At 43.6% G+C, this 21,817-nt stretch overlaps 1 protein-coding gene and 1 long non-coding RNA gene across 2 annotated transcripts; both read right to left on the bottom strand.

Moving 5' to 3' along the window:
* Positions 1-3,880: 3,880 nt before the first annotated feature.
* Positions 3,881-7,047, bottom strand: LOC129632165 (uncharacterized). Its single transcript, XR_008704357.1, has 2 exons — positions 6,796-7,047; positions 3,881-4,117 (listed from the first exon to the last, which is right to left on the bottom strand). It is a non-coding gene; the product is annotated as an uncharacterized LOC129632165 (long non-coding RNA).
* An 8,006-nt stretch (positions 7,048-15,053) lies between these two features.
* HSBP1 (heat shock factor binding protein 1) lies at positions 15,054-19,595 on the bottom strand. Its single transcript, XM_055552503.1, has 4 exons — positions 19,351-19,595; positions 18,749-18,815; positions 18,067-18,187; positions 15,054-16,569 (listed from the first exon to the last, which is right to left on the bottom strand). The coding sequence occupies exons 1-3, from the start codon at positions 19,393-19,395 to the stop codon at positions 18,069-18,071; spliced, it is 231 nt and encodes a 76-aa protein (XP_055408478.1). The 5' UTR covers positions 19,396-19,595; the 3' UTR covers positions 15,054-16,569; positions 18,067-18,068.
* Positions 19,596-21,817: the final 2,222 nt, after the last annotated feature.

Below are 21,817 nucleotides of genomic sequence, written 5' to 3'. Positions count from 1 at the left end.
ATGGATTTACCTCTGGGCTTTCTGTTTTGTTCCATTGATCTATATTTCTGTCTTTGTGCCAGTACCATACTGTCTTGATGACTATAGCTTTGTAGTATAATCTGAAGTCAGGCAGGTTGATTCCTCCAGTTCCATTCTTCTTTCTCAAGATGCTTTGACTATTCGAGGTTTTTTGTATTTCCATACAAATTGTGAAATTATTTGTTCTAGTTCTCTGAAAAATACCATTGGTAACTTGATAGGGATTGCACTGAATGTATAGGTTGCTTTGGGTAGTATACTCATTTTCACTATATTGATTCTTCTGATCCATGAACATGGTATATTTCTCCATCTATTTGTGTCATCTTTGATTTCTTTCATCAGTGTTTTATAGTTTTCTATATATAGGTCTTTTGCTTCTTTAGGTAGACTTATTCCTAAGTATTTTATTCTTTTCATCGCAATGGTGAATGGAATTGTTTACTTAATTTCTCTGTTTTCTCACTGTTAGTGTATAGGAATGCAAGGAATTTCTGTGTGTTAATTTTATATCCTGCAACCTTACTATATTCATTGATTAGCTCTAGTAATTTTCTGGTGGTGTCTTTAGGGTTTTCTATGTAAAGGATCATGTCATCTGCAAACACTGTGAGTTTTACTTCTTCTTTTCCAATCTGGATTCATTTTTTTTTCTTCTCGGATTGCTGTGGCTAAAACTTCCAAAAGTATGTTGAATAGTAGCGGTGAGAGTGGGCACCCTTGTCTTGTTCCTGACTTTAGGGGAAATGCTTTCAATTTTTCACCATTGAGGATAATGTTTGCTGTGGGTTTATCATATATGGCTTTTATTATGTTGAGGTATGTTCCTTCTATGCCTGTTTTCTGGAGAGTCTTTTTTTTTTTCATAAATGGATGTTGAATTTTGTCAAAGGCTTTCTCTGCATCTATTGAGATAATCATATGGTTTTTATCTTTCAATTTGTTAATGTGGTGAATCACATTGATTGATTTGCGAATATTAAAGAATCCTTGGATCCCTAGGATAAAGCCCACTTGGTCATGATGTGTGATCTTTGTAATATTTTGTTGGATCCTGTTTGCTAGAATTTTGTTGAGGATTTTTACATCTATGTTCATCAGTAATGTTGGCCTAGTTTTCTTTTTTTGTGGCATCTTTGTCTGGTTTTGATATTAGGGTGATGGTGGCCTCATAGAATGAGTTTGGCAGTTTACCTTCCTCTGCAATTTTCTGGAAGAGTTTGAGTAGGATAGGTGTTAACTCTTCTCTAAATTTTTGGTAGAATTCACCTGTGAAGCCATCTGGTCATGGGCTTTTGTTTGTTGGAAGATTTTTTATTACAGTATCAATTTCCATACTTGTGATGGGTCTGTTAAGATTTTCTATTTCTTGCTGGTTCAGTTTTGGAAGCTTATACTTCTCTAAGAATTCGTCCATTTCTTCCAAGTTGTCCATTTTATTGTCATACAGTTACTAATAGTAGGATCTTATGATCCTTTGAAACTCCAGTACTTTGGCCACCTCATGCAAAGAGTTGACTCATTGGAAAAGACTCTGATGCTGGGAGGGATTGGGGGCAGGAGGAGAAGGGGACGACAGAGGATGAGATGGCTGGATGGCATCACTGACTTGCTGGATGTGAGTCTGAGTGGACTCCGGGAGTTGGTGATGGACAGGGAGGCCTGGCGTGCTGCGATTCATGGGGTCGCAAAGAGTCAGACACGACTGAGCAACTGAACTGAACTGAATGATCCTTTGTATTCCTCTGTAGTCTGTTGTGATTTCTCCATTTTCATTTCTAATTTTGTTGATTTGATTAGTCTCCCTTTTCTTCTTGATGAGTCTGGCTAATGGCTTGTCTATTTTATTTATCTTCTCAAAGAACCAGCTTTTAGTTTTGTTGATTTTTGCTATAATCTCCTTTGTTTCTTTTTCATTTTTTCTGCTCTAATTTTTATTTCTTTCCTTATACTAACCCTAGGTTTCTTCACTTCTTCTTTTTTTCTAGTTGCTTTAGCTGTAAAATTAGGTTATTTATTTGATTTTTTTCTTGTTTCTTGAGGTAAGCTTGTATTGCTATGAACCTTCCTCTTAGCACTGCTTTTACTGAATCCCGTAGGTTTTGAGTTGTTGTGTTTTCATTTTCATTCATTTCTATGAATATTTTGATTTCTTTTTTGATTTCTTCTGTGATTTGTTGGTTATTCAGAAGCATGTTGTTTAGCCTCCATATGTTGTATTTTTAATAGTTTTTTTTTCTGTAGTTGACATCTAATCTTACTGCATTGTGATCAGAAAAGATGCTTGAAATGATTTCAAGTTTTTGAATTTACCAAGGCTATATTTATGGCCCAGAATGTGATCTAGCCTGGAGAATGTTCTGAGTGCACTTGAGAAAAAGGTGAAATTCATTGTTTTGGGGTGAAATGTCCTATAGATATCAATTAGGTCTAACTGGTCTATTGTATCATTTAAAGTTTGTGTTTCTTTGTTAATTTTCTTTTTGGTTGATCTATCCATAGGTGTGAATGGGGTATTAACGTCTCCCACTATTATTGTGTTACTGTTAATTTCCCCTTTCATACTTGTTAGCATTTGCGTTACATATTGTGGTGCTCCTATGTTGGGTGCATATATATTTATAAATGTTATAGCTTCTTCTTGGATTGATCCTTTGATCATTATGTAGTGTCCTTCTTTGTCTCTTTTCATGGCCTTTATTTCAAAGTCTATTTTATCTGATATGAGTATTGCTACTCCTGTTTTCTTTTGGTCTCTATTTGCATGGAATATCTTTTTCCAGCCCTTCACTTTCAGTCTGTATGTGTCCCTTGGCTTGAAGTGGGTCTCTTGTAGACAGCATATACAGGGGTCTTGTTTTTTATCCATTCAGCCTTTGTCTTTTGGTTGGGGCATTCAGCCCATTTACATTTAAGGTAATTATTGATAAGTATGCTCCTGTAGCCATTTACTTTGTTGTTTTGGGTTCAAGTTTATAAACCTTTTCTGTGTTTCCTGTCTAGAGAAGATTCTTTAGCATTTGTTGAAGAGCTGGTTTGGTGCTGCTGAATTCTCTCAACTTTTGCTTGTCTGTAGAGCTTTTGATTTCTCCTTCATATTTGAATGAGATCCTTGCTGGGTGTAGTAATATGGGTTATAGGTTTTTCTCTTTCATCACTTTAAGTATGTCTTGCCATTCCCTTCTGGCCTGAAGAGTTTCTATTGAAAGATCAGCTGTTATCTCTATGGGGATCCCCTTGTGTGTTATTTGTTGCTTTTCCCTTGATGCTTTTAATATTTGTTCTTTGTGTTTGATCTTTGATAATTTGATTAATATGTGTCTTGGGGTGTTTTGCCTTGGGTTTATCCTGTTTGCGACTCTCTGGGTTTCTTGGACTTGGGTAGTTATTTCCTTCCCCATTTTAGGGAAGTCAACTATTATCTCAAGTGTTTTCTCATGCCCTTTCTTTTTGTCTTCTTCTTCTGGGACTCCTATAATTCGAATGTTTGGGCATTTAATTCGAATGTTGGGGCATTTAACATTGTCCCAGAGGTCTCTGAGGTTGTCCTCATTTCTTTTAATTTTTTCTTTTTTCCTCTCTGCCTCATTTATTTCCACAATTCTGTCTTCCACCTCACTTATTCTATATTCTGCCTCAGTTATTCTACTGTTGGTTCCCTCCAGAGTGCTTTTGGTCTCAGTTATTGCATTATTCATTACTCTTTTTAAAATTTCTTCTAGGTCCTTGTTAAACATTTCCTGCATATTCTCAATCCTTGTCTCTAGTCTATCTGTAACTCCATTTTGTTTTCAAGATTTTGGATCATCTTTACTATTATTATTCTGAATTCTTTTTCAGGTAGACTCACTATTTCCTCTTTGGTTTGGTTTGGTGGGTATTTATCTTGATCTTTTACCTTCTGATTATTTCTCTGCTTTTTCATTTTGTTTAGATTGCTGTGTTTGGGGTGGCCTTTCTGTAGGCTGGAAGTTTGTGGCTCCTCTTTGTTGTGGAGGTTGCTCCCTGTGGGTGGGGTTGGACTAGTGGCTTGTCAAGGTTTCCTGGTTAGGGAAGTTTGAGTTTGTTCTGGTAGGTGGAGCTGCATCTCTTCTCTCTGAAATGCAATGAAGTGTCCAGTAGTGAGTTTTGTGGTGTCTATGGGCTTGTTGTGACTTTGGGCAGCCTATATTTTAATGCTCAGGGCTGTGTTCCTGCATTGCTGGAGAATTAGCGTGGTATGTCTTGCTCTGGAACTTGTTGGCTCTTGGGTGGCGCTTGGTTTCAGTGTAGTTATGGAGGTTTTTGAATGAGCTCTTGTTGATTAATGTTCCCTGGAATCAGGAGTTTTCTAGTGTTTTCAAGTTTTGGAGTTAAGCCTTCTGCCTCTGGCTTTCAGTCTTAATCTTACAGTGGTGAGACTTCTCCATTCATACAGCACAGATGATAAAACATCTAGGTTAATGGTGAAAAGATTCTCCACAGTGAGGGATACCCAGAGAGGTTCACATGTAACAGAGTTACATGGAGAAGAGAAGAGAGAGGAGGGAGATAGAGGTGGACAGGAGGAGACGAGTCAAAAGGGAAGAGAACAATCTAGCCAGTAATCAGTTCCCTAAGTGTTCTCCACAGCCTGGAGCACCCAGAGAGATTCACCGAGTTAAGTAGAGAAGAGAAGGGGGAGGGAGGAGATAGAGGTGACTTGGGGGAGCAAAGGGAGAGTCAAAAGAGGAGAGAGCAATCAAACCAGTAATCACACCCCTAAGTGAAAATGGATACTGAAGATTAGATTCTTAAAGGTACACAATTGATAACAAATACCAAGAAGCAAAGATTAAAAATCTAGAGTAAAGGTTAGACTTTCAAAAATACAATATTAAAAATACAAAACATCCAGCCTGGAGTGAGAGGAGACACAGATGCTCAGGGAGCATTGGTCTCCAGGTCTCAGGGAGCCGGCAACAGAGTCTATCTCCCTTTAGCCCAGATGACGTTCTGAGAACCCTTCTTCTCATCAGGCCACTGCAGATCTTTGAGACCGACTCTTGGGGTCTGTGTTCTCTCTGAGCACAGCTTTCCAGGGCACACAGCATCCCACCGTCCACTGTTGGCTGCCCATTTCCTTTCTGCCAGGCACTTCTCTGGGCACAGAGCCTTGAAGGTGACTATTTCCAGGTCAGCCAGTCAGCAATTTTTAGAACTGCAGGCTGCGGGGTATGGAAACTTTTTTTTTTTTTTTTGTATATTTTCATTAAAATTTTATTTTTACTTAAATGGTTGCAAGAAAATATAAAACCTACTGCACACTTTCAAAAACAGATGGGTAGTAGGTAGCCGAATTTTACTACACTGGTTATGAAATGAAACTGACTAGAAGAAGAAACATGCAACAAATCTTTTTGCCGATTTTAGGTGCTGGGCATTTCCCCAGGGATTCCCATGGCCGTGCTGGCTCCCTTAAGGCTTTGTGTGCTGATAACACAGACCCTTCTTGAGGGCTGGGTTCTTCTGTGACAAAGACGCGTCCTAGTGACTTTGTGGCTGCCTGGAACCTTCCTCTCCCCCAGCTGGATGGTGTTACACCAGATCCCGCAGTTAAGTTACACAACTGGCTACATCCAGACTGGAAGACAGCAAAGCCCAGGGTAATTCCATCATGCCCACATTTAGCACAGAATGAGAAATTCAGTGTTAAGCCTGAAAGGCAGGATGTGGGGGTGCAAGGCAAAGCAGGTTAACAGAATTGAGAGAGGAGGGTCTTCCAGGGCTTGTCCCTGTGGAGCTGGCTGTTCCAGGGCTCTCTCCTGGAAGCCTTTTTCACAGTCACATTTTAGAAATTCATGTTGGATGTCAGCAAAGTTTCGAGAAATACTGGAGAAATATGTGCACGTTGCTTAGTTCAGTGTTTTCCCAGCTTAATCACAGAACATGTTTTTGGTTTGTTTTGAATAGCAGCTATTTTTATCCACTCTTTAGAAAACACCTGCTTAGAGAGTATATTGTTTCAAGCTTTTAGCTGCAACAGAATCACCCCTTATATAGAAGGAGGGCCACGGTGTGCACCTTTGCCAACGTGTATGTGAGCTCTTAGGCTAGTCCACTAACGGGAGTGATGACAGGTGTCACAAGGCAGCTTGAACTTACACCTGCATGACACTTCTAAGAAGGGTTGCACACTTACAAGTGGGGCTACTTAGTTTATTTTAGGGAGTGCATACCTGCAACCTGCCAGGCCTTGTGCCAGGCGCCAGACACATGGCGAGGAGTTTGAGGGCACTGTGATGTGTATTAAAGGCATGTTTAAAACGTTGCGGATCACAAAAGAGGAAGGGTACCTCTCCTCGAGAGAACTGAGGCTAGCATGTTTTTTTTTTTGTTTTCCCTTGAAAGGGAACAGTTGACTTGGGTCTTAAAGGTTGAATAGAAGGTTACCAGGCCGAGATGCAGGTTGGGTTGGGGACAGATTTCAGGGGCCACAAACAGAGACATGTGTTGGTTGAGGGGCGGTGGGGTAAGATTCAGAGCCCACTCCCACATGTGGGTTCATTCTTCCACACCCAGCAATCCCCCGACAGCAGCTGGGGGCCCTGCTGTTCAAGTCGCCTCTGACACATCTACTCAGAGACAGCATCTCACGCCTCGGGCTCAGGGCTCTGTGTCAGCTCCAATCACAGTCCAGTTGTTACCTGTGCTCCTGCCCTAGCAGCTATAATTCAGATGTTTCCACGACCCTCTCTTTGGGTTTGATTGATTTGCTGGAGTGGCTCAGAGAACTCAGGAAAATATTTTACTCACCAAGTAGATGGCATCTGGATGGAAGAGCTGCATGGGGCGGGGTGGGGGAAGAGGTGCAGGCACACCACTCTCCCTGACATGACTGTCTTCACCAGCCGGGATGCCTTCTGAGCCCCTGTGTTTTGGGTTTTTATGGTGGCTTCATTACTGAGGCATGGTTGATTAAACCACTGGCCCCTGGCACCAGAGGCAACCTCTAGCCCCTCCCGCCCCCTGGAAGTGTAGGGGGTGGGACTGAGATTTCCAACCCTCCAATCACAGGGCTGTTTCCCCTGGCAACCAGCCCTATCTTTAACTGATTTCCAAAAATCACCTTATTAAGGTAACCTCAGGTGTGGTCTGTTCTGGCTATCAAAACACCTTTATAGTTTGCAGCACTTAGGAAATCCCAAGGGTCTCAGGATCTCAGCCAGAAATGGGGCCAAGACCAAGTATGTGTTTCTTCTTATAAATCCAAGTACAAAGGGCTTCTATCTACAAAGGGCTGATGAACTTGGAAAGGAGGCACTCAGACTCTGCTCTACACTTTCCCTACAGAGAGTCCCCAGGGCAATTTGGCAATCATCTAATTAAAAAACTAATTCTCAGATGGGGAGAGGGGTGGAAAGAGCTACCACAAAGCGAGTACTGCCACGTGTTAACCGAGGTGTGGACGCAGGTGCTGACCATGCAAATTCCTTTAGCTGTGCCATCTGTTTGTAAATCTTCATAATAAAATGTTTGGTTGAGTGGACTCAGTTCAAATTCATGATTTCCCTCTTCCCTTTGCAATGCTCAGTTTTCTTAAGGTTCTCTTTGATTACTGAAGTTGCCAGCACCAGAGAAATCTCATTTTTCTTGTGTATGAAAACAAAATCTTAATCTCACGAAAGCAAGTTAACCCTCGATATGCTAGCTTTGATTTCTTTTAAAAAGCCGACTATAAAATGCTAAGCCAGGCACCCAGAGATAGCCCAGATGAGTTAGTGAGGTCTGGAGAAGAAGGGAGGGTTCAGAGCTTCCGGGACAAAGGGCAGAATCAGGCAGAGATGAAGGTGAACTGCCAGTCCAAAATCAAGGTGTCCTGGGGTTGCTCCTTTCTGGAGGCTGTGAGGACCTTGCCCTTCAGCCCAAGGGGCTGAGAGTGAAGAGTCCTCATTCACTCTTCACTTTAAATCAATTTGCTTGAACACTTTAAATCAATTTACTTCTTATTAAGATGCACTTCAATAAGAAATCGTTTCAACTCTTAAGCCATAAAAGGATAGCCTCTCCCCCAGCTACTGGTGTTGCTGGTACTCCTTGGTTTGTAGACACATCACTCCAGTCTTGGGCTGTATTATCACAAGACGCTGTGTCTTTGTCCCTCTCTGTGTCTCTTCTTCAAAGGACCCCAGTCACTGGATTAGGGCCCATTGCAACCCAGCATTACCTCATCTTAACTTGATGACACCTGCAAAGACTCTGCTTGCCAGTAAGATCACACTCTGAAGCCCTGGGGCAGGATTTCAACATATCTCATGAGAGGACATGACTCACCCACAGCAGAAAGCGACAGGGAAAAAGGGTTTTGGGAGGGGTGTTTGGTTGGTCCCCAGACGTGCTGCATGGAGATATTGCATCAGGATGGTGGAGAAGTCAGAAAACACAGCAGCCAGCCTGGAGTTGGCCGGCATGGAACGGATAAATTACACATCCCCAGAACTGCCTACCTCCGGATTTTTTTATGAGGTCATTAAATATCCTTACTGTTAAGTCCATTTTTACTCATTGCTTGCAACGGAAACTATTCTAATTTTTTTTTATTGAAATAAAATATTTGACCGTAGGTACTTGAATATAATCCTTGGTTTTGGACCTAAGCATTAAATGCTTTCCTTCTTATCAATAAGAAGGAAAAACAGTCATGCTACTTCCTTTAGGATGGATGATAAATGAGAAACTCGTTCTTTTTCCAAAATAGCAAACATGATTTCTTTTTAAGTACATGAAACTATGCTTAAAACCCTCCAAGAGTTCTTTTTAAATGTAATTTTATAGATATGCCTTGTTATTAGTAAAATCTCGTTACTTTCACAAGTTAAATTATACTTCAATGTATTTGTGTATTACAGAATGATCAATTCACAGGGTAATCTGTTGTGGGAGTAGAAAAGTAGGCCCAGATGGAAAGAATGCATTTCCATGAAAATAGAGATATATGAACTAAATAAATTACTAGTTTTTAATAAATAATCTTCTTAGTGAATGACTTATCCTTCTGGTAAAATATTTACCATACTCTTTAAAAGCTTTTTAATCAACCGAAGCACTCAGGAAGCTTTAAATGACTGGCTATCCTTTTGTGGCTTAAGAGTTGAAATGATTTCTTATTGAAGTGCATCTTAATAAGAAGCAAATTGATGTAAAGTGCTTCAAGTCCTTGTGGAGTGAGGGCTCTTTGTGCTCAGCTCCTTGGGCTGGAGGGCGAGCTCCTCATTTCACGGGGCCGGAAAGGTCATGCTCTACCCCATGCTCAGATGTTCTGGGTAATTAAGACTCAATTCCTTTCAAATTACCTGAGGACCGCCCCGGCCTGAGTGACTCAGAGTGCGAGTGTTTTCCCTGCCACCTCATTTCTCTGTGTAGTGTTTTCCTGAGTTTAAGAAAGAATATAAAAAAATAAATGACTGGAGAACTGATTGAATACATGGACTCCCAGCCCCTGTCCCACATGTACTGGATCAGATTCTACAGAAGAGGAGCCCAGGAACCTGCATGTTAATCCTCCAGGGGCTTCTTGTGTTTAGACTAGTCTGATCCCCCATCAGACAACTGGAGCTGGCACCTGAGGGCCCTGGTTCTCACTCTCCTGTGGTCACGTTACAACTCAGGCTGATTCAACCTGGTGCTCTGTGATGACCTAGCTGGGTAAGATGGGGGGGGTGGAGGTGGGAGAAAGGCTTAAGGAGGAGGAGACATGTATACTTTTAGCTGATTCACGCTGTTGTACAGCAGAAACTAACAACACTGTAAAGCAATTATCCTCCAATTAAAAATAAATTAAAAACTAAATTGACCAAAGATGTTAAAAACACAAACAACAAAAGACCAACTCAAACCAAAAGCTCAGGATGCCAGGCCCCAACCCCAGGATCCACTTTTGTGTCAAAAGAATTCTTGCCCAATTTACTGGATCATAGGGCTTTCCTGCTGGCGCAGATGGTCAAGAATCTACCTGCAATGCAGGAGATCCTGGGTTTGATCCCTGGGTCAGGAAGATCCCCTGGAGAAGGGAATGGCGACCCACTCCAGTATTCTTGCCTGGAGAATTCCATGGACAGAAAACCCTGACGGGCTATAGTCCATTGGGTCGCAGAGTCGGACATGACTGAGCGACTAACACCGGATCACTGAGTACAGAAAGAGATTCTTTATGCTCTAAACTTGCCAAACAGGCCCCAGTTAAAGTACTACCACACATCTCGTCCAGAACTGTTCTGGAATACAGATTAGGATAATATATCCAAGAAATGTCTGGCAGTTCCTGGAGGGGGATACGCTCTCAGTGATTCCAGAAACACCGGCTCAGTTGTGCCCGAGGCACTGCTTTTCCTTCTGGGGAGGATGAGGCTGGGTCACAGGTCATCTCAAAGCCTTGTCTGCGCTTGAGAAAATGAGATTGACCCACTGAATCCTAACTGTATTTCCTTTGGGCGATGCTGGTGAAATGGATGTTTCATATAATCAAACGTGATGAGGGCTCATGGCCCCCAAGGCTGACCTGATAATCAACAACCTTTTTGAAATTCTGCTGGCAAGACAGAGCAATTTTTCAGCTAGTTTCAGAGCAGTCCTTTTCTCTAAGATTCTTAATTATGGGTCCAAGGAACACAGGTTCTGACTGAGGGGAGCTGATCAGGAACTGTCTGCCTATCAAGGGGCAAGTCTGATTTCCTTTTGGGACACTGTTTTGCAGCCTTGCAATTTGTGTAGCAGGCCAGCTGAGGCTTCCATTCTGCAGAGAATTTGGGCCTGTCCTTTGTCTCAGCAGGATTGTGGAGCAGAATCAGTCAAGAGGTCTATTACCAGGAGAATTATCATTAAAAGAAACAACCATATTCTTTAAATTTCCAGAAATGAGTTTTGTGATGATTATTTACAGCCCATTAAAATTAACTGGTTTTCTTCTCCATAATAGGTCTGTCGCTTTATATTTAATATTTAAAATGTCTTCCTGGAAACACTGGATTTTGATGGCAACTTCCCAAGACCCATAAAAGGTTGTTGTTCAGTCACTCAGTCATGTCTGACTCTGCTACTCCATGGATTGCAGCACACCAGGCTTCCCTGTCCTTCATTATCTCCCAGAGTTTGCTCAAACTCATGTCCATTGAGTTGATAATGCCATCCAAACCATCTCATCATCTGTCACCCCCTTCTCCTGCTGCTCTCAATCTTTCCCAGCATCAGGGTCTTTTCCAATGAGTTGGCTATTTGCATCAGGTGGCTAAAGTACTGGAGCTTTAGCTTCAGCATCAGTCCTTCCAATGAATATTCACAGTTGATTTTCTTTAGGACTGACTGATCTCCTTACTGTCCAAGGGACTCTTAAAGTCTTCTCCAGCACCACAGTTTGAAAGCATCAATTCTTCAGTGCTCAGCCTTCTTCATGGTCCAACTCTCACATCTGTACATGACAACTGGAAATACCATAGCTTTGACTATATGAACCTTTGTCGGCAAAGTGGTATCTCTGCTTTTTAATACACTGTCTAGGTTTGTCAACGCTTTTATTCTAAGGAGGAAGTGTCTTTTAATTTCACGGTTGCAGTCACTGTCCACAGTGATTTTGGAGCACAAGAAAATAAAGTCTCTCACTGTTTCCATTTTATTTTCCCCATCTATTTGCCATGACCAACTCCCGGAGTTCACTCAGATTCACGTCCATCGAGTCAGGGATGGCATCCAGCCATCTCATCCTCTGTCATCCCCTTCTCCTCTTGCCCCCAATCCCTCCCAGCATCAGAGTCTTTTCCAATGAGTCAACTCTTTGCATGAGGTGGCCAAAGTACTGGAGTTTCAGCTTTAGCATCATTCCTTCCAAAGAAATCCCAGGGCTTTGATCTCCTTCAGAATGGACTGTTTGGATCTCCCTGCAGTCCAAGGAACTCTCAAGAGTCTTCTCCAACACCACAGTTCAAAAGCATCAATTCTTTGGCGCTCAGCCTTCTTCATAGTCCAACTCTCACATCCATACATGACCACAGGAAAAACCATAGCCTTGACTAGACGAACCTTTGTTGGCAAAGTAATGTCTCTGCTTTTGAATATGCCATCTAGGTTGGTCATAACTTTCCTTCCAAGGAGTAAGCGTCTTTTAATTTCATGGCTGCAGTCACCATCTGCAGTGATTTTGGAGCCCAGAAAAATAAAGTCTGACACTGTTTCCACTGTTTCCCCATCTATTACCCATGAAGTGATGGGACCGCATGCCATGATCTTTGTTTTCTGAATGTTGAGCTTTAAGCCAACTTTTTCACTCTCTACTTTCACTTTCATCAAGAGGCTTTTGAGTTCCTCTTCACTTTCTGCCATAAGGGTGGTGTCATCTGCATACCTGAGGTTATTGGTATTTCCCCCAGCAATCCTGATTCCAGCCTGTGTTTCTTCCAGTCCAGCGTTTCTCATGATGTACTCTGCATATAAGTTAAATAAACAGGGTGACAATATACAGCCTTGACGAACTCCTATTCCTATTTGGAACCAGTCTGTTGTTCCATGTCCAGTTCTAACTGTTGCTTCCTGACCTGCATACAAATTTCTCAAGAGGCAGATCAGGTGGTCTGGCGTGCTGCAATTCATGGGGTCACAAAGAGTCGGATATGACTGAGCGACTGATCTGATCTGATCTGCCATGAAGTGATGGCACGATGACCAGATGCCACGATCTTAGTTTTTTGAATGCTGAGTTTTAAGCCAGCTTTTTCATTCTCTTTAACCTGTATCAAGAGGTTCTTTAGTTCCTCTTTGCTTTCTCCATTAGGGTGGTATTATCTGCATATCTGAGGTTGTTGATATTTCTCTCAGCAATCTTGATTCCAGTCTGTGATTCATCCAGCTTGGCATTTCACAGGATGTACTCTGCATAAAGTTAAATAAGCAGAATGACATTTATACAGCCTTGACATACTCCTTTCCCAATTTTGAACCAGTCCATTGTTCCATGTCGGGTTCTAACTGTTGTTTCTTGATGTGCATACAGGTTTCTCAGGAGACAGATAAGATAGTCTGGTATTTCCATCTCTTCAAGAATTTTTCACAGTTTGCTGTGATCCACACAGTCAAAGGTTTTAGCGTAGTCAGTGAAGCATAAAAGGTAAGAGGCAGTAAGTCACCAGCAGTGGTCTGGGGGTGTATTTTCTGAGGGTCGAGGAGACAAAAGATTGCAGCTGGAAAACTTCTTGATGTCAGTGACCTTTGAGTGCTCTGAGAGCTGAGGCCTGGGAGGCATGAACTTGGAAGAATTTTCTTCAGTCTTAGAGACGAGAGAAGGTGTTGTCTGTGGGCTTCACCTGGGTGGGGCTTTCTGGGTCCTTGCTGGTCCTGTGGGCATGGAATTCACTCTCTGTGGGGCTGCTGAGACCACAAAACCCCTTTTGCAGCTAAATGCTTCCAAACTGCTCAATCCTGAAATTTAAGCTTAGCTATTGGGAAATGATACTGTTCCATCTAGAAGGCAGACGTTTGCTAGTGATCATAGGAATCATTTGTCAGAATACATCCACAACATAGGAAAGTATAGATACATAGCCAAGGTGATCATCACGAAGCTGATGATCATGAGCAGCCCACGATGTGTACATAGCCTGCATCAGCGCAGGTGCATTAGGGAGTGATTTGGAATGTTCCATTTCCCAGCGGTGGCCAGGGCCCCCCGGGACTAGTTCTGTACTGGAGAGGTGTCCAAGCTTCCAGGACCTAACCTCACTTGGTGGAAGCCTCAGTGTGTGAGGGTTGAGCTGATTCTTTTCTAGCAGAGTCGACATGACTTGTGGAGACAAACTGCTTTATTTCGAGTCATCCGGGAGTTCGGTGAGTGTGACCAGTCACCATTGTTGTTTTCAGGCAGAGACTCACATACCATACCCACCCTTCCTCATTCACTCCAAGTTTTAAAGAAGCTACAGCTAAATGCAGCTGTTTAACATCATTAGGAGCCCAAGGTTGCAGGTGATGCTGCACGGGAACTTGAATGCTGCTGAACTCATTGTTGTTTTCTTTAGAGACCTGACAGGACCGTAAGCCAAAAGGGCTTTAGCGGTCTCAAGGGGTAATGTGAGAGGAAGAGGAATGCTGGGGGTGCTAGCAAGGAAACAACTGAGAACCAGTAGCCAGCACTCCCTGTGGTTTGTCAGGGCAAACGTCTGAGAAACCGGTTTGCTTCTATAGCTGTTCTCAAATAACTTCTCGGGGTGGGGGGGGAAGAGGCTAGTCCGGGAGCACATTTCTAACAGCCCTGAAGAGTTTTAATTCTGAATAAAAATTCACATCAAGCATGTCTGTTATTTAATTTAGGTCATGTTTAACTGAAATTAGCCTTTCAAAACTGAATTTCGAGATCCACCGAGGTGGCAGGCTTTCATTCCCAGACAGCCCGGCCGAGACAACTTGGAAGTCTTACCTGGGCAGGCAGCTGTCGGTGGTGATTCCAGGGTCCCTGCTTCCAGCTGTGTGGTCAATTGTTGCCCAGCACTGGGTCCCTTCTGTTTAAAATGGGCTGATCAGATAAAAACTCACTCAGGGCTGTCATGTGGATGAAGTCAAGTAATATGTAAACAAAATGCTCGCATAGCACCATGGTTTACAACAACCACTTTCATAGCTGCTGGTGGCTGCGACTACTTGTTAACTGTTGCCAGTTAATGTTCAAGGTGAGATCTGACAACATACCATGAAAATCCCTCGATTTTCATCTAATTAAAACAGAAACTACAGAGTAAAAGAAAAGAACACTGTTATCCATATAGGAAACCGTCAGTATACAGACAGGATTTTAAAAGGTTCACTGTAAGTTGTCTGTTGGACTCTCTGTCCCCATAGCAATGATGCTCACTTTCCTTTGTTGTGGCTGCGAGCCTAGCCTTCCCTTCTGGCAGCACAGTCTCCCCAAAACCTCCCGTCTGTCCCCATTTTGGCTGTTGGTACCGAACCTTTCCAGAGGTTCTAGCCGATCACCTGAAAATGGTATGAAAACTCAGAACCCAATCATTTGTGACACAAAAGGAAGCATCAACAGCAGGATTTCAGGCACCTTTATTCACGGCAGGTATTTTTGGTCAGGGGAGCTTCCCCTGAAAACTTCCTGTTACTTAAGGAAGCCAGCTCCTAGCGCCCGACTGCCCACTTGCCATCTCCCAGGCTTGGAAGCACCTGCGTGTGCTCCTGTCCCGTCCCACTGTGCTCTGGGCCTTCAGGGCCAAACCCACAGCAGGACCCACCAGCCCAGGGAAGGACTTTCTGCAGCTTGGTGCTAACAGTGGGGAATCCATCTTGTCCAGAAGAAATCAAATCCTTTGTGCTCCCCGGATACTTTATAAACAGGACACATTGTTCCTTAATCTTATTATACATTTGCAATACAAACAATTAAGACTGGTGACATAGGAAACTTTAAAAAAATCACACTGTGTTGACTTGGGCTTTCCTCTCCATAACACTATTTCATTCCTCAACTTCTTCCATTTTCTCTACAAAATCACCCTGCTGCGACAGTCACGCGGTTCTCCTTCCTGTCAACACTGCCTCCAGGATCAAAACTCGACACGCTCAGCTGAGCAGCAGCATCAGTAATAAAGCCACTACTCTGCTTGAATTCAGGTAGGAAACAGTATAAAGAAGCAGTGTTTCTTAAAAACTCAAGCCTACTACAAGGTATTTATCATCTTCTAGCCAAACAACTGGCATGGGCTTAACATGGTCTGCTTTTCTTTTCTGTTTCTTTTCCCAGCCAGTAGCTCAAAAGATGGGAATAACTGAGTTGTACAATCCTGCCAGATTTCCTATGGTAACGACTGTGAGTGGACAATGTAGGGTCCGACTGAAGAATTCAAATCTCATGCAAAACTCTAACTACTGAAAGCCTCATCACATCAGGCAACTCTGTCGTTTTCTGTATTTAAAAATTCTAACACTAAAGTGGCAGTGGTCACTCTAAGTTACTGTGGCATCTGACCTCAGGGACTCAGATGTAAGATCGTGGTTCAATTCTGAGTTTTGGCGACAGAGTCGTGACAGATATTCCGAATACACAATTTTAAATGTTTTTAACCACTTGAAAAGTATCACCAACACACTATTTGGTATTCACTCAATGGTTACTCTGAGAATCAAAGAACCTTAACTATAAACATCTTACTTCACAAAATCTAATTATAACCAAGAGTTTACTCTATGTCTAATAAAAAAATCACACAGCAACTTCTATCAAACAGCAACTACTACAAAGGGAATGACAGGAAGAAGAATAACCTCACAAAAATACACTAAAAAGTTGGACAACTGTATGCAGGAACTGCCAAAGTTTTAGTGTTTAATAGCACAACTGACCAAGGTCCAAGATGTGAAGTCACCATGTTCAGGAAACGGGGGGCAGGGGAGGGAAGTCACTCCATAAACTAACTCTATAGTATGTGGTAAGAAGAATGCACACTTTATAATATAAAACCTGGCTACACATAGTAGTTAGTTGAAAAAGCCATCTGTCTCCTCTTGGCTTGTAAAAAGGTGTTCCAGATTCCAGCGAAGACAAGCAACCTGTTGAAAAAGGAAAAGCCATCAATGTGCTATTCATTCTATAAGGACAAATAAAAATAATACACAGAATTAGTAATAAAAAATCCTTTCAGAATCCTCATTTGAAGTAAATATTTTGTCTGCATAAAATCCTAGCAAAACTACAATAAAAACCTTTATTAAAAAGTTTACTGTGACTGTTCCCTACTCCCACTCCTTTTCTAGCATTATGCCTGTCACTTGATATTCTTCAGTCCTGCAGTTCTTGAGAGGGTGTTCTTATTCACTTGATGGGGTTTTTGACGGCTGGATGACATGAGACCTGGAGGAGCTCCGGAGACAAAAGAACACTGCCCAAGTCTACAAGGAATCAAAGTGACAACCACAAAAACAACTTTGTGATTTACTCACATAGCGCAACAACCCAATCTACTATTAAGATAAGAGTAGATTTAAGATTTTTTACCTCTCAAACCTTTATTTTCTTGGACTTCCAGGCAACCCGTATTTCATAGTTACCTATAATTTGGTCCAGCCAGGACATGCTCAGAAAATAAAAAAAAAGAATTTGGTGTCTTTTCCTGTATATTCTGCTTGGTACTCTATAGTTACCTAAACATTCACAGTAAACTTTATTTTTACAGGAAATTAAAATGCTAAAGGGCTTCCCCAAGGCTCAGCAGTAAAGAATCCGCCTGCAATGCAGGACTCCCTGGCTCAGGAAGCTCCCCTGGAGAAGGAAATGGCAACTCACTCCAGTATTCTTAGCTGGGAAATCCCATGGACAGAGGAGCCTGGTGGGCTACAGTCCGAGGGGTTACAAAAGATTCAGACACAACTCAACTCAAGAAAATGCTAAAAGTGCAAAGAGAGTTTAAAAACGACTTCTGGGTTGTAATGAGGTAAACGCCACACTCTAGAAAAGGCTCACTATGAAGGAATCCACCATGGTGAGACCAAAGCAGTCATCTATGCATCTAGCTATCCTGCTTTAACTGCTCTTTTTTATTATTAGTCTCTCCCCTGGAAATTTAAATCAACTCTAGCATAAAGGGTTAACATGGCCATAGTTTAGGTCATCTAAATCATACATAATCAGTTATTGTCCTGGCATTTACCTCATGAAGGGGTGTTCCTGCAAGAGAATCCCTAGAACTTATGGTATTTACAAAGGTGGCAAAGTGGGTGTTCTCTCAAACAAACAAAAAACCCTAAAAAGCCATTGGAAGATCTGCCAGTGATTCAAATTTTCAGGCCAGCAAAACATACTTTTTTGTTTTGGTTGTACTGGTATAAACTCAGTGTTATCTAATACTACTCAGTGGTAATCTAGGGTTCACTGATAAAAACAGGAAAAAATATACTCCTCATAAGGAATTAGTTTGGTATGAAAAATTCAGAGCCTGGAGTCCCCAGGGGCAACAACAAGGGGATGCTTGCTGGTCCGTGGCTGGGGACGGACCTAGAAGAAGTCCAACTACATCAGAGTCACAGGGACCTGCCCCTCCCTCCGCTCACCTTCAGCTCTTCTGTGTGGCCGGGATCTTGTTTTCACTGTCCAGCTCTTCCACCCCGGCCTGCGTCATGAGGTCTGCTATGTTCTTCTCCAGGTCATCAATGCGACTGCTCATGTCATCAAGTGGGGAAGTTAAAGACAAGGCACCAGAGCTTCCACTTCTTACCCTTCTCCCCCAGGTTCTTGCAGACTAGGGCCTTCAACACAGCAGCTTAATGAAAGTGGTTTCCTAATTTCCTTTGGACATTGTCAGAATCTGGCTTAGAGCACATCCCAGCCCTGCCGTTATTCTTGTGAAAGGACTTGGGCAAGTTCTTTCACTTTTCTACGATTCCTGACTCTTTATCTGCCACAACCTGTTCGTCAGGTGATGGTGAGGATCACGGGAGATCTACACATGAAATGCTTAGCTCACAGTCAGCCACTTGAGACAATATTATCGACAGACTGCAAGTTCCTTGTTGCCAGGGATCTAGCTCAGGTGTATCCCTAGATCTCTGCCCAGTACTTCTCAGGAAGTGTGTACCTAAGCTCACTAAAAAAAAAAAAAAAAAAAAAAAAAAAAAAAAAAATCGTATAAATGACAAGTGGAAGTTGCCCTGCAAACTACCCACTTATCGCCACTATTATCTGGAAAAATGGGACCCAGTGACCCATTAGAGACTGACTACAAATAAAGGATATTTCTTCCAATGATCTGGTCGGACATGGTCTGAAATTTATCTTGCATCTGTTGCAGGAGTGTCTGCACCTGTGAAACGACCAAACACAACACCCCACGCTTACCCCGGAGACGCCGTCACGGGATCAGGGTAGAAGCTCTGGTCCCTTGGGGAGACCAAGGACCCCGGGTTCAGCCCCAATTCTCCGCAGCTCCGTGGCCTTCGATTTCCCTGTCTGGGTTTCAGTTTTCCCAACTGGCGAATAAGACTTGGGGCGGGGGTGGAGTGGGAGGGGCTGGTGACGCCCCCTCCCTTCTGGACCCTCTGCGATTTATAATGCCTTGGGTGTTTGGGGACGGAGGGGTTGGGGATGGGAGCTGCGGGATCCGGGGGTCACCGAGAGTGAATGGGGCGGGGGACCCGGGCGTGTCAGCAGGTGAGGGGCCCACAGACAGCGACCGGGGGCAGTCAAGGTAGGGGGGACGCGGCAGCAAAGCCTTCAGAAACGGGGCCTCCTGAGACCCGCCCTGCGCGGCCGCGGAGACGCGCCTCGGTCCGTGGGCCTCGCCGGAGTCGCCCAGGGTTGCAGCGGCCTCGGACGCGTCTCGCACAGCCGCCCCTTACCACTGAGGTGAGATCCTGCACGGTCTTGGGGTCAGTCTCGGCCATCTCCCCGGTGCCCAGCTTGGCGGCGCTGCCTCAGACCTTCACCTATACTTCCGTTTGTTCGCGCAGACGCCCCAGCGGCTACTTCTCGCGACGACGGAGGCCAGTTTCACGGGACCACTGGGCATTCTGGGACTCGTAGTTCGCGTCACGCGCCGGAAGGGCCTGTCGCTGTGCGCTTCCGTTCCGAGGCGAGGCCCCGCCCAGCACGTCCCCGCCCCCTTTCCATAAGCCACGCCCACCCCACAGCGCCCCGCTCCTGGCCCCGCCCCGGGAGGAAAAAGGTGAAACAAAAGTGCTGTGAGGCTTGGATGTGGAGTTTTGTTTGGTGTCTGTTTCTAGCAGGAGACTTTGAGACCTTTCTATCGCGACTGAAAATTTCAAAACAGCCAGAAAATTTGACACTTTTTCAGTGGAGGCTTTTTTTCTTTTGCACTTAGGCAGAAAAACGGCATACTTTGTTGCTTTATGCAAAAGCTCCACTAATTTATCATCATGGCTGATACTTTGTGGGGTTGACACGCCAAACTTAACTGAATATTGTTCTCTTAACAAAATTACTGTATTAAGTGTGAGGCACCAGCAGTTAACCTTTAAAACTTTGCTTTTGAACAATGTTCATTTCTGTTTAAGTGTCTTATGTCCTCTTTGCATTAAAAAAAAAAAAACTATTTCTTAATTAACTGAGTGACTGAAGTAGTTCTCCTTTCCCCTTTCGAGATGGTTTGGGTTTATTTTCATGCTTGCGCTTTGCTTCAGGCCGGGCCTTGTTTCTGGATCCTCAGTTCTCTGACTTGCACTGAGCAGGACTGATGCTTATGTGTCTACACCTGCAGTGAGGTGTCGTGTTGGTTGAGCAGGGGAGGAGTGACCACAGCAGGGCGGGCCTTCAAGAACTTGTCATTGGTTCTTTCCTTCCTGACTTGGCACCCACATCAGCTGTTAGGGCCTAAGCCTGCTCTGAGCTGTGTGCACTGGGGTCTCCAGGTCACCGAGTGCAGCTGTGCCTCAGGTCTGACGATGCCCCGCAGCAGCTTCAGGCTGTAGTACCCCGGCCTTCTGGTGGCCCGGGCTGCACTGGCTCCAGCCTTTCCTGGACGTTCCAAACCTTTCCAGTCTCTCTAGACCCCGTGCGTCATCCCTCGTTCTCAGAGGATGACTAACTATTCTACTTTGCAGTGAAAACAGAGACTATTGTCAGAACCTCCCTCCTGACCTACACATGTCCCTCCATCAGCACCTGTATCACTTCAGCCCTTTCCCCTCAGAGGACGAAGTGACCTTGATGAGTTTGGGGGTAAGTATGTGCCTATGAAGTCAGGGAAGCCTGGCATGCTGCAGTCCATGGGGTCATAAAGAGTTGGACATGACTGAGCGATTGAACTGAACTGATGAAATCATTGTCCCCATCAGAACCAGAAATATCTGCCACACCCCCAAAGTTTCCCTGATACACTAACATATACTATTAATATTAAATACATGTAATATAGGTAATACATTTTATATAATAAAATACTTCATCAGATCAGATCAGATCAGATCAGTCGCTCAGTCGTGTCCGACTCTTTGCAACTCCATGAATCGCAGCACGCCAGGCCTCCCTGTCCCTCACCAACTCCCAGAGTTCACTCAGACTCACGTCCATCGAGTCAGTGATGCCATCCAGCCGTCTCATCCTCTGTCGTCCCCTTCTCCTCCTGCCCCCAATCCCTCCCAGCATCACAGTCTTTTCCAATGAGTCAACTTTTCACATGGGGTGGCCAAAGTACTGGAGTTTCAGCTTTAGCATCATTCCTTCCAAAGAAATCCCAGGGCTGATCTCCTTCAGAATGGACTGGTTGGATCTCCTTGCCGTCCAAGGGACTCTTAAGAGTCTTCTCCAACACCACAGTTCAAAAGCATCAATTCTTTGGCACTCAGCCTTCTTCACAGTCCAACTCTCACATCCATACATGACCACTGGAAAAACCATAGCCTTGACATTGTGTTATAAAGTAGTAATATTTTTTTTATTAAATGTGTGTTAAAAGAACACTAAATGTAATGAATACCCTGTGATAAATTTTAAGTATATTGTGGCTATGAGCACTATTCTCTAGTGGATCTCCAGAGCTTGTTTATCCTGTTTAAATGAAACTTTGTATCTCTTGACCAACATCTCTCCCTTTCTGCCTCCTCCAGCCCCTGGCAACCACCACTGTGCTCTCTGCTTCTATGAATTGAACTATTATACATCCCACATACAAGTGAGGTCAAATATTATTTGTCTTTCCGCGTCTGGCTTATTTCGCTTAGTAAAATGTTCTCCAGGCCCATCTATGGTGTCCCAAATGGCAGGGCTTCCTTCTTTTTAGAGGCTGCATGATACTCCATTGTGCGTACGCACCACGTTTTCTTTATTCACTCATCCGTCAGCGGACAG

Source organism: Bubalus kerabau, chromosome 17 (genome assembly GCF_029407905.1).
Source record: "Bubalus kerabau isolate K-KA32 ecotype Philippines breed swamp buffalo chromosome 17, PCC_UOA_SB_1v2, whole genome shotgun sequence".
Classification (NCBI taxonomy): domain Eukaryota; kingdom Metazoa; phylum Chordata; class Mammalia; order Artiodactyla; family Bovidae; genus Bubalus; species Bubalus kerabau.
The sequence above is the reverse complement of the archived record's forward strand: the minus strand, read 5'-3'. Positions and strand labels throughout refer to the sequence as shown.